The following is a 12,500-nucleotide window of genomic DNA, read 5'->3' on the forward strand; positions in this document are numbered from 1 at the left end:
TTCCTCTGACAAGGCCCGAGCAGGTAAATCACAGACCCTGAGCTTGCTTGCTTATTTATTTATTTATTTATTAATTATTGGAGTTCAATTTGCCAACATATAGCATAACACCCAGTGCTCATCCCGCCAAGTGCCCCCCTCAGTACCTGTCACCCAGTCACCGCATCCCCCTGCCCAACTCCCCTTCCACTACCCCTTGTTTGTTTCCCAGAGTTAGGTGTGTCTCATGTTTTGTCACTCTCACTGGTATTCTCACTCATTTTCTCTCCTTTCCCCTTTATTCCCTTTCACTATTTTTTATAGACCCTGAGCTTATTAACAGCAGGGCTTATGGGCAGCCCCGGTGGCCCAGCGGTTTAGCGCCGCCTTCAGCCCGGGGCATGATCCTGGAGTCCCAGGATCGAGTCCCACATCGGGCTCCCTGCACGGAGCCTGCTTCTTCTCCCTCTGCCTGTGTCTCTGCCTCTCTCTCTGTGTGTTTCTCTCATGAATAAATAAATAAGAAATCTTAAAAAACAAAAACAGCAGGGCCCTAGGGTCTCCTCTGTGCTGGGCTTTCCCGTGGGCTCTGCAGGCTTTGTCTCATTACTGTTCCCAAGGTCGGGGCGGGGGCTAGCTCTGATACCACCATCCCATCTGACAAATGAAGAAATTCAAGCACAGCTTTCTAACTAGGGCCCGGCAGAATGGCTCCCGCAAAGAAGGGTGGCGAGAAGAAGAAGGGCCATTCTGCCATCAACGAGGTAGTGACCAGAGAATACACCATCAACATTCACAAACGTATGCATGGAGTGGGTTTCAAGAAGCGTGCCCCTCGGACACTCAAAGAGATCCGGAAATTTGCCATGAAGGAGATGGGAACTCCAGATGTGCGCATTGACACCGGGTTCAACAAGCTGTCTGGGCCAAAGAAATAAGGAATGTTCCATACTGTATCCATGTGCGGTTGTCCAGAAAACGTAACGAGGATGAAGATTCACCAAACAAGCTCTACACGCTGGTTGCCTTCGTACCTGTCACCACTTTCAAAAATAAATTCAAGCACAGAGCAGTTCAGTAGCTCCCCTGAGGTCACACAGCTAGCCAGAGTTGGAGCTGGGGCTTGAGCCCAGGCCACAGCCCTTCAGTTTGTGTCATGCGTCACCTACACGGTGTGTGTGAGCCAGAGGCTAGCAGGGATCCTGGGCAGTGGGGCTCTGAGTGTTCTAGAGCGTTCCACCCCAGCCTTGCTAGAGCCGTGTTGCCTGCCAGGCCGGCCAGCCCTGTAGGGTCAAATCACACAGTGAAACAACAGATCATTACAGAGACAACGGGAAGCCTCCCTAACTTATACGTGGTGAGAAAATAATTTCCAAACATCGGTGAGTCCTTTATTATCACTCACGAATTGGAGGTGAGTCTCACAAACAATCCCCCACCCCAGCTGGACCCTCCTCTCAAGTAGGAGACAGCAGGCAGAGACGCATGGTGGCGGGGAGGGTGGCCTGGAGCTAATGCAAAGGCCAGGGGTTGGGAGCTGGAATGCCCTGTAGAGGTAGGGAAACTGAGGCAGGGATCAGCCTGTAGGTGAGGAGCACACGTGGTCAGGGACTACAGACAGAAGCTGGGACGGGGTGGGAGCCAGGGAGCCCATTAGGGAGCATCGTAGCCACTCAGCCCCTAAGCAACAGAGGGGTGGGGGTGGGGGTGGGGAGGGCAGGACTTCCAGCACTGAGCACCCAGGAAGGCTGTGCAGGGCTCCCAGCTCCCAGATTTATTCTCCTGAATATTGCCAGAGTGGCCATCCTGGGTTCCTGGGTGACCCAGGTCCATCCCTGCCCCCGGAGGCTCACTGTCCACTCCCCTGGGAGCCTGGAGCAGTGATTGACAGTGTGGACAGGGCCCCGGGAGCTGGGGTGGGGCAGCCTGGGGGAGCAGCCTGGCCAGGAGGGCTTCCTGGAGGCAGTGGTACCTCAACCGAGTCTTTAAGGGGGAAGAGAGGTGACGAGGTGCACAGTGTGCTTGTGGTGCGGCAGGGACGGCAGGCCGAGGCCGGATCCCCCCGGAGCCCCCCGCCGCCCCCCAGAGCAGGACTTAGCCTGGGGAAGGTCGGCCTCCTCCTCCTCTGGTGGCGGGCGCCCCCTGGCGGCGGCCCGGCTGGCAGGTCGGACCCGAGGCTCGCAGGTGCTTGCAGGGGGGCGGGGCGAGCGAGACTTGGGCTCGTCCTCCGCTTCCAGGAAGGGGCCCCGAGGGCGGGGGGTAGCCTGGCGGGTGGAAGACCGTGTCTGGCTGCGGGGCGGGGGGCAGGCTGGCCTCACAGTGGAAACAGCGAGCCCAGCCAGCAGGCCCTGCGGCCCCCACCCGGCATGTGCCGCCCCCCTTCTGCTGCTCTCTCCTGGGCTGTCCCATCAACGCCCACAGTCCCCCTGCCTCGGGCCCTGCCTGGGGGAAGGGCTGCGGGCGCCACCACTGCTGAGGGCGCGGGGCCTGCGAGCTCCGTCTGCTGCTCTTGCCCGTTGGGTGCCCGAGAAGGGAGAGGCGTCGGGCTTGAAGGGTTCGTCCGCCCCCCGGGGTTTGGGCAGCTCCCGCAGACTCGGGGGAGCCTCAAGGGCTCGGCACTCTGGGCAGATCCCGGGTGCAGGATGGAACCGGCTTCTAGAGCCTCCAGAGCTAAGCGATCTTGGTAATTAGCAGCTCGGAGGAGGGTCAGGCTGAGGGGCGAGGGAGTATCCGCAGGGAAGCACGCCCGCCTCCCCGCTAGAGGTGGGGCACGGGGAGGGGGGGGCAGGAGGGAAGAGACAAGAGGGGAGAGGCAGGGGCACGGGGGGGGGCGGGGACATGGGGGGAGGGGGAAGGGGGAGAGGCGGGAGCACGGGAGGGGGGAGGTAGGGGCACGGGGAGGGAGGGAAGAGAGGCAGGGGCATGGGGGTAGGGGAGGGGGAGGGGAGAGAGGCAGGGCAGGGGGGAGGGGGGAGGCAGGGCGGGGAGGGGAGAGAGGCAGGGAGGTGCTAATGTCCCGGGGTCAGGCTGTGGATATTTGCAATGGGCTGGGCTGACAGGGGCTGCAGACCTCCTGAAGCCGCTCCTGGGGGGAGACGGGGTGGGGGTGGGGCCTGAGGGCAGAGAGCTCCAGGCCAGCCAGACTCAACCACCCAGCGCAGGAAGAGTGTACAAAGGAGTCCTGGCCCAATTTCTGCGGCCCTCCTCACCCCTCCCCGGCCAGGTGGTCCCCTGGGCTCCTCTGTAGAACAGGACAGTGGCCCTACATCCCACGGTCTCTGCGGTCTCTGTCGTGAATTGACCCAGCTGTCCCTCTTCTCAGATTAAGCCCAAAGCCTGGTGTTTAAAGTTCTTCTTACCCACCCCTGGCAACTCTGGTGAAACCAAACGGAGAGGGGCTTTGTTGGGTCCCCTGACAAGGGTCTGCAGGTCCCATCTGCACCTGTCACACCTGCTCAAAACCCACCCCCCTCTCCCTTGCCCCCCTGGCCACAAACTCAGCCACCTGAGGAGCCAAGAGGCTGATGCCTGAGTGCAGAGAATCCAGGACAGTTGGGCCCAGGCAAGCCGGGGAGCCTGTGCTGGGGCCAGAGGGACCTGGGGCCCTCACTCCCACCACCTGCCTCTTGCCCACGCAGAAAGTGGCATGCAGCCAGTCACGCTTTTCTTTCTTTCTTTTTTAAATTTAAAAACGGATTTTTAAATTTTCTTTCTTTCTTTCTTTCTTTCTTTCTTTCTTTCTTTCTTTCTTTCTTTCTTTCTTTCTTTCTTTCTTGAGCGTGCATGTACGTGTGAGTGAGCAAGAGGAGCAGAGGGAGAGGGAGACTCTCAAGCAGAGTCCACACTGCACATGGAGCCCGACATGGGCTGGATCCCATGACCCTGCAATCGTGACCTGAGGAGAAGCCAGGTTGGATGCTCAACCGACTGAGCCGCCAGGCACCCCAGCTGGTCACAGTTTTCAAGAACAATCAGCAATATAGATTTTTTTAAAAACTGAAATCACCCCATTTTTAGGATTGGCAGCTAATTTACAGAGTTTTGAGAAATAATTAACATAGAATGAACCATATTTGTTTAAAATGTATGATTTGATGAGTTTTGACATATATATGAAGTTTGACATGTATGTTTATAGATCCTTAAACCCATCACTGTAATCAGGATAGTGATTTCCATCATCCCCCCAAGATTTCCTGGTGCTTCTTCTATAAGATTTGCTTGAGTTTTTTAGAATTTCTTTTTAAAAAAATATTATTTATTTATTCATGAGAGACACAAAGAGAGAGGCAGAGACACAGGCAGAGGGAGAAGCAGGCTCCATGCAGGGAGCCCGGTACAGGACTCAATCCCACGACTCTGGGATCACGCCCTGAGCCAAAGGCAGATGCTCAACCCCTGAGCCACCCAGGCATCCCTACATTTTTTAGAATTTCTTATAAATGGAACTATGTAATATGTTCTGACTATTTTCACTCAGTATAATTATTTTGGGTATGTAATATATATATACATGTTATATATATATATACATATATATGTAATTATAAGTATAATGACTTCATCCAAGTGGTTGCCAGTATTAATAGTTCATCCCTTTTTATTGCTGAGTGGTAGTCCATTGTAAGGATGTACAACTTGTTGATCGGTTCACTGGTGGGGGACACTGAGCTGTTTCCACTTTTTCTCTTTTAGCTATTCCCAATGCAGCTACTGCAAATTTCCCAGTACAAGTTTCTATATGACTGTGAACTGTTGTTTCTCTTGGGGGAAATCCTAGGAGGGAAACAGCTGGGTCATGTGGATGGCAAATGCTTAACTTTTAAGAAACTGCTGATGTGGGACCCCTACGTGGCTCAGTGGTTGAGCATCTGCCTTCGGCTCAGGGCATGATCCCAGGGTCCCAGGATCGAGTCCCACATCAGGCTCCTCGCAGGGAGCCTGCTTCTCCCTCTGCCTATGTCTCTGCCTCCCTTTCCGTGTCTCTCATTCTCTTGTGAACAAATGGATAAAATCTTAAAAAAAAAAAAAAAAGAGGGCAGCCCAGGTGGCTCTAGTGGTTTAGCACCGCCTTCAGCCTAGGGCCTGATCCTGGAGTCCCGGGATCGAGTCCCGCATCGGGCTCCCTGCATGGAGCCTGCTTCTCCCTCTGCCTGTATCTCTCTCTCCCTCTCTCTGTGTCTCTCATGAATAAGTAGATAAAAAATAAAATCTTTAAAAAAATATTAAAAAATAAAGAAAGAAACTGCCAAATGTGGATGCACATTTACTCCCCAGCAGCAGAGTATGAGAGTCCCGGTTTTGCCCTATCCCCGCTGACGCTTGGAATGGTCCATCTTTTCAATTTGGACCATTCTGATGTGCCTGTAGTGATGTCTCCTATCTGATTCCCTAACGATGAATGACATCACACTTCTTCTCATGGGCTTGTCTGTCATCCCAATCTCTTCTTTGGTGAAAGATTTATTTAAAAAAGAAAGTGGGGTTGGGGGGATGCCTGGCTGACTCAGTTGGTGGAGCATGGGACTCTGGATCTCAGGGCTATGAGTTCAAGCTGTGTTGGGTGTAGGGATTACTTAAAAATAAAAATCTTAAAAAAAAAAAAACGTTGGGTTTTTGTCTATGTTTTGTTTCCTTGTCAGAGTTCTTTCTGTGTTCTCGATTACACATTTTCAATGTGTGCCCCCACAGGGGTGAAAATTGCTCCTGGAGGAGGGGAAAATGCATCCTCTTTTCATGTGGAGGGCACAGGCATACATACAGGATGGAAACAGACATCTGTGGGATTAAACATTCATGGGGGCAATTAGGAGAAAAATGTTGAGCAGGGCTCCTCGGGGGACGAAAAAAAGCTGGGAAACACAGTTTCAGATGTAGGTCCTTTGTTAGATATACGTTTCACTAAGAGCAAAATGTAAAATTTGGACCAAGGCCAATGTATCAATCATTCCTTTTATAGACTGTGCTTTCTGGGCACAGCTTCCTGGGCCACCAAGATTTTTCCCCTTATGTGTTCTTGTTTCTCATTTTAATGATTCTATTTAGGTCTATGATCCATTTCATAGATGCAAAAAATTTGTTTTTGGTATGTAGTGGAGGTCAGAGTGAAAATTTGATTTTTGGGGTTTTTTGTTTTTGTTTTTGTTTTTGTTTTGCACCTGGACATTGTTTGCTGAAAAAGCCTTTTCTTTCCCCCACTAAACCATATATGTGTGGGTCTATTTCTGGACTGTCAGTTCTGTTCCAATGAACTCAAGTATTTTTAACGTGCCGTGCGGACCAAAAAGAAACCCATCTTTGAGCCACCTGTTCTGGGTTCTGCCTGTCCCTGACTTTGTCTCCCCGGGATCTCCTGCCTCCAGGCCTCAGCACCAGCTCCAAGCTGGGCCCGAACCCTCTGCCCCCAGACGGCCTCCAGTCAGCACCTCCTCCTCCAGGAGGGCAGCCCCTGCTCTCCGTCCCTGCTCTCCGTGGCGTTTGGTTCTGAGAGAGCTGGGTAAGGGAGGCAGGCACTGGATTGCACGCAGGGCCGGGCAGGTGTAGGTGAGGAATTGGACTTTCATTCCGTGGAGATGGAAAGGGGGGGCAGGACTGACAGGGTTTGGAGTGTCCCTCAGGCTGCTGAAGGGGAGAGCAGGGAGGCCCCGGGTCAGCACAGGGACCCTGGCAGCCACTCACCCTGCCTGCACCCCATCATCAAAGCCAACCCTCCCTTCGAGGGCAGCAGCAGAGAGAAGGAGGAGTAGGTCCGGATGGCCTCTCTCCGGGGCCTCGGGCAGGAGGAGTCAGGAAAGGTAGGGGTGAGGGAGGTGAGGTGTCCCGGTGGCCACGCTGGGCAATCTGTGCCTCGTAACGAACCCTGGGGCAACAGCATTTCCACGGCTGGCCCTGTCCTTGGGGGGCCATGTCCCTCTGTCACTGCCTCCCCTCTGGCCAGCAGGGGCTCCCAGGCTCCTGCGAGGACGGCGCAGACCTCACCCACACCCCGGTTCGCTCACTCATTCCCTGACTCAGTGTGTGTTATGAGCACCCGGCTGAGGATCAGGTGGAGGGGGTATAATGATGAGCAAACACATGTGTTTGCTCTCAGGGGTCGCAGGCTGGTTGGGGTAGAAGGAATCGTGCCCAGAGTGGGTTCCCCTGGACCAAGGTGGGTGCTCTGAACAACAGGAGTGGGTTCAGGGCAGAAACAGGGTTCCCAGAGGTCAGAGGAGATAGGAGTTGAACACGTTCAGGGATTCCTGGGCCCTGGGTGGTGTGGGGGTGGGAGGGAAGGACAGCTGGGCTGACCAAGAAGGATAGGGGAAGTTCCAGGTGGAAGGAAGCATGGACAGGGAGGTACGGCCTCTGGGAGGACATGGTCCTGGGAGAAGCAGAAAGGAGACCAGCAGGCAGGGGGCAGGAGGGGACATGGGGGGGGGGGTGCCACTAGCTTTCTGCTGAGCAAGGGAAACCAGGGGGTGCTAAGTGGGGAAGTGACGCCTTCAGACTGCATATTGGGAGGATCACCGTGATCCTGGCTCAGAGCAGCTGGTGAAGGATGTTTGGGGGACAGGAAGAGAAATGTGAGTGCGACTGGGGTTTAGAAAGGGTTAATTTAATTTTTTTAAAAAAGATTTTTAAAAATGTATTTGAGAACAAGAGAGCAAGCGAGAGAGGAAGAGGACAAGCAGGGGGCGGGAGGGAGAGGGAGAAGCTGACTCCTGGCTCAGCAAGGAGCCCCGCATGGAACTCGATACCAGGACCCTGAGATCATGACCTGACCCGAAGGGCAGACGCTTCACTGATTGAGCCCTCCAAGGCGCCCCAAAGAAAGGTTTAATTTTATGACAGGGATGAGGATATTGTGGTGATGGAGAAAAACATCCATTTAAAAAATTTGATGCACAGAGGACACCCGGGTGGCTCAGCGGTTTGGCACCTGCCTTCAGCCCAGGGTGTGATCCTGGAGTCCTGGGATCGAGTCCCGCATCGGGCTCCGTACATGGAGCCTGCTTCTCCCTCTGCCTGGTCTCTGCCTCTTTCTCTCTGTGTCTCTCCTAAATAAATACATCTTTTTAAAAAAATCTGATGCACATATTGAAGTATTTAGGAGTGGACACTCATCACATCTGAAACTGACTTCCAGATACTCAGGAAAAAAGATAAAGGAAGAGAATAAGGTGAGTATCAACAATTCTTTATTTATTTATTTAAAGATTTTATTTATTTACTCACGAGAGACACAGAAGTACGTCTCTGGGCCTCGGTCCTCCCTCTGTGCAAGAGCAGCCTCCTCAGGCCCTACCACCTGCTTGCTCTCAGCTGACGGCCGGCACCTCATTTTCATCCCTGGCAAAGAGGGTCCTGAGTGCCACCAAAATTCGTCCCTTGGTGAAGTGAAGGCTCGCTCCGGGTGTGCTTCTGTCTCGGTCGCAGCCCGCAGATGAGCAAGGGACAAAACCCCTTTGAGTTGGCTTGAGCGGGAAGGGCAGTGATTTGGCCCCTGTACCTGAAAGCCTGGACATCACATTCCAAATCTCAGCCCCGCTCTCCCCCGTGTGGTCTCCAGGCTCCGCAGAGCCACCCCCTTCTGTCGGGGTGGCTACCAGCACCTGTCCCTGTAACGGTCCCGCCGCAAAGACAACCAGAGTCCCACATGGCCCCGGCTGGACCCGTCCCTGTGCCGTAGAGAGGCTTTGCTCTGACGGGCCAGCACTGGCTCAAGTGCTCACCGCAGGTGCCCTGGAATGGGGGCCGGGGGGGTCCCAGAGGAAAAATTCAGAAGATAGAGTGCATGCTTCCCCTGCAAAGGTAGCGGACCCTACTGCCCCCTGACCCACCCCACCCCCCTCCAGATATGTCTACCTGGGACCTGTGAAGGTGAGCGACCTTATTTAGAAAACATCTTTGCAGATGTAATTAAGTTAAGGCTCTTGAGATGAGAGCATCCTGTGGTTTAAGGTGGATGGAGTCCACGGTCACCTGTCCTCATAAGAGACAGTGGGGGGGGAGCCCCAGAGACAGAGAGGAGAGAGGCCATGTGACGACAGAAGCAGAGACGGGGATGTGGCCCCAAGCCACAGAGCACCAGGAGGTACGGGGGTTGGAGAGGCAGGAAGGGTCCCCCTCGAGAGCCTCTGGAGGGATCTCAGCCCTGCCAACACCTTGATTCCATACTTCTGGCCTCTAGGTAGGTATCAATAAATACATCCGTACGACCGAAGCGAGACCAAAATACGCAGATACAGTCGCAGCATTCTTCTCCACGCTCGTGGGCTCAAAGCCCAGCCATGCCGCACCCTGGCCCTGTGAATAAGCCACTTGGCGTCTCCGAGCCTCAGTTTACTATCCTATAAAACAGGGATGCTGTCAGGACAGGCCCCCCATTAATGTGTGGGTAAGACGAGCTGGATGCAATGAATTCCGCCCGGTGCCGGGCGTCTACAAGTCTGTTCTCCACCGCCCCCCACCCCGCAGCGGACAGTGAGCGGCCAGTGCTCTTTCTTCCACTGAGCATCACCTTCCTTTAGAAAAAAAAAAAAAAAAAAATTTATTTACTAGAAAGAGAGAGAGAGAGAGAGAGAGAGAGAAAGCATGAGCAAAGGGAGGAGTAGAGGGAGAGGGAGAAGCAGACTCCCTCCTGAGCAGGGAGCCTGATGCAGGACTTGATCCCAGGACCCCGGGGTCAGGGCCTGAGCCGAAGGCAGACCCTTCACCGACGGAGCCCCAGAGGCCCCTGAGCATCACCTTCTGTGTGCAGGCCTCACACTGGGCCTCAGAGGACAGAGCCATCTTCAGGCCTTTGGTGGCCAAGGCACCCTCGCTGTTGGAGGTTCTGCCCACATCATCTCAAACACGAATGTGCCTTTATCAAATGCCCCCCCGCCCCCCCAAAAGTCTGAAAGGATTTTTAGAGTTTTGCTTTTGAATTTACTCGGCTACCTGAATCTTTGACGACTGTGGATGGGTCCCCCAACCTCTCTGTCTCCTGCTGGCTCCTCTGCAAAAAAGGAATAATGATGTCCCCAAGGCACAGAATTCAACTTCCATGTTTGCAAAATCAAAAAACAGTGCCCAGCCCACGGTAGGTGTAGGTCCTGCATTCACGTTTGTTAAATAAGATAAAATATATCAGTATCTTTAATTTCTGATTTCCCATCGACCCCTCGGCATTCTCAGAGTCCTTGTGAGCGGAGAAAAATCTAACCCCCCCACCCTCTAGTGTTCTCAAATGTAGTGGAACTTTTATAAATATCATCAAACCAAACAGAAAGAAGAGGGGCGCCTGGGTGGCTCAGTCAGTTGAGTAACTGACTCTTGATTTCGGCTCAGGTCGTGATCTCGAGGTGGTGAGATCAAGTCCCAGGTCGGGCTCCGCTCTCAGTGTGGAGTCTGCTTGTCAATTCAATCTCCTCCCCCAATAAAGAAAGAAAGAAGGAAAATATTCAGAAAAATAGACATGATGTGAGGTTATACGTCTCATAGGTATTTAATGAAGCATCTCTTAATTTGCATTTTGCCATTTTATTTTTGTGTTTCCGAATAGTACATAATGTTGGTTGTTAATATAGTTTCCATTGGCCCAAGGGGGCAGGGACCGTGTGTTCACACACGGGGGGAGCAGCTTCTGGGGAGCAGGAGCTCTGGGAGCAGGAACCCGGGGGAATCGGGAAGGGGGGACAGGGTCTCCAGCTCTGCCCCCTGACCCACCCCACCTGGAGAGGCCCAGGAGGGCATCTGGTTCTGCGCGTCCTTATGGACAGACAGGAGGCCCAGGGCGCTGCAGCAGAAGGGACTAGACTAAGTTCAAACTGTCGGTCCCAGGTCTCCCTCCAGATGGTGAAATTTCTTTCCCTATTTCGTCCCTGCCCGCACCGAGCACAGCCTGCCCCCTCGTCCCTGGGTGGCCTGCAATTGTGCAATTGTACTTCCCAGCAGCACCCCATGGCCTTGCACTTCCACGAAGTGGGTCTTCCTTCAAAGCTCATCACCCTGCGTCTGCTCTCCAGTGGGCCTTCCTTCCTGAAACCAGGAAAGGGATGCGTTGATGCTAGACGGTGTGTGTGTAGCTGTCCCCTGTTTTGTGAGGGTTCAAATCTCGCAGACATGCGGGGGGATTTTGAGCATTCCTCAGCCTCTCCAGGTTATGCTTGTCTGAGCTCACACATGAAGGCAACACGATACTTGTCCACAATCGGGAAGCTTCCTGCCTAAAGCAATTCCTCAAGAAATGTGAGGACGGTCCCCACCCCCAGTCCCATCAGGCATGTCCTCTTTCAAACTCTCTGAATCCTTTCTTCCTGCTACAGTGCTGCTGCCTAAAATAACTTTAAGGTTACCCCCTCCAGGGGAATTTTAGCAGGGATCTGTTTTAAAGAAGTGGAGTACTAAAGGTGGAATTTCTGACAACAGCGAGGATGAGAAAATATTTTGTGGGTGTCGGGTGGATGGTGGAAAGAAAGGGAGCGGTGAACCCCTCGAGTGGTGTGCCAACCTCCTAGGGGTGGTGTAGCAGGTGAGAAAAGCTGGGAAGAACCCCACTGTGGCCGGAGATGTTGCAATCTGGATCTGGGAGTGGTTGGGTTTAATTTTCCAGAGAAACAAAAGGCCTAGGACAAGGGATTGCAGCAAAAGGAAAACTGTGAGTGGTTAGGAGGGAGAAGTGGGCCGGGAAGCACATGACTGTGAGAGGTATCTCAACGGGTTCTCTGGAGTGAACCTGCCCCTTGCCAATCTTGTGCTTATCCATCCACGGGGTAGGGGGCTGTGCTGGCCTGACCTAGCCCCAGAGAAAAGATGAGCCATCGAGAGTCCAGCTACAGGTCCATGGAACATTTTTTTCCCCTGATTTTATTTATTTATTCATGAGAGATGCAGGGAGAGAGGCGGAGACACAGGCAAAGGGAGAAGCATGCTCCCTGCGGGGAGCCCGATGGGGGACTCAATCCCAGGACCCTGGGATCATGCCCTGAGCTGAAGGCAGACGCTCAAGCGCTGAGCCCCCCAGGTGTCCCAGGTTCATGGAACATTAAGGGCAGGAGGGAATATATCAGCCATCACCCTGGGCCCATCCACACACCACTACACAGTCAACAGAAGCTTCGAGAAAAGAAGGTTGGTGGTCAGGGGCTCTTGGCCGCATAAGAACCGGGAGAGCAGTCCTCTGGGAGCATTTGTTGTTAGCACCGATCGGCCCTCTGAACCAGCTCAGCCCCAAACACCAGAGCCAGAGACAAGAGTTGTGTTCACGCGCACGGAGCCAGGGACGAAGGAACGTGAGGCAACTGGTCTGTTAAAGCAAATGGGTTGTGGTTGATTTTTCTCCCTTTGCCAACCTCTGCCTTATTGATGCTCCAGCGCTAGACGTCTGCAAAAATGAACTCAGGAAAAGAGGTGCTTTGGTCATGGGCTTTCGGGATTCCCTGCATCTCGGGGTCGCTCATTGTTTTTCCATCGCTGCCATGACTAACGACGTAAGTGCCCCAAATAAAACCGCATAAGAGTCTTATTATCTTACAGTTCCATAGAAGTATGACGGG

The 12,500-nt window shown here is 53.5% G+C and overlaps 1 protein-coding gene across 1 annotated transcript; it reads left to right on the forward strand.

Moving 5' to 3' along the window:
* The first annotated feature begins 669 nt into the window (after positions 1–669).
* LOC112674961 (60S ribosomal protein L31-like) lies at positions 670–988 on the forward strand. The gene has a single exon (XM_035696248.2). The coding sequence runs from the start codon at positions 687–689 to the stop codon at positions 915–917; it is 231 nt and encodes a 76-aa protein (XP_035552141.1). The 5' UTR covers positions 670–686; the 3' UTR covers positions 918–988.
* The last annotated feature ends 11,512 nt before the right edge of the window (positions 989–12,500 follow it).

This window comes from Canis lupus, chromosome 10 (genome assembly GCF_003254725.2).
Source record: "Canis lupus dingo isolate Sandy chromosome 10, ASM325472v2, whole genome shotgun sequence".
In the NCBI taxonomy this organism is placed as follows: Eukaryota; Metazoa; Chordata; class Mammalia; order Carnivora; family Canidae; genus Canis; species Canis lupus.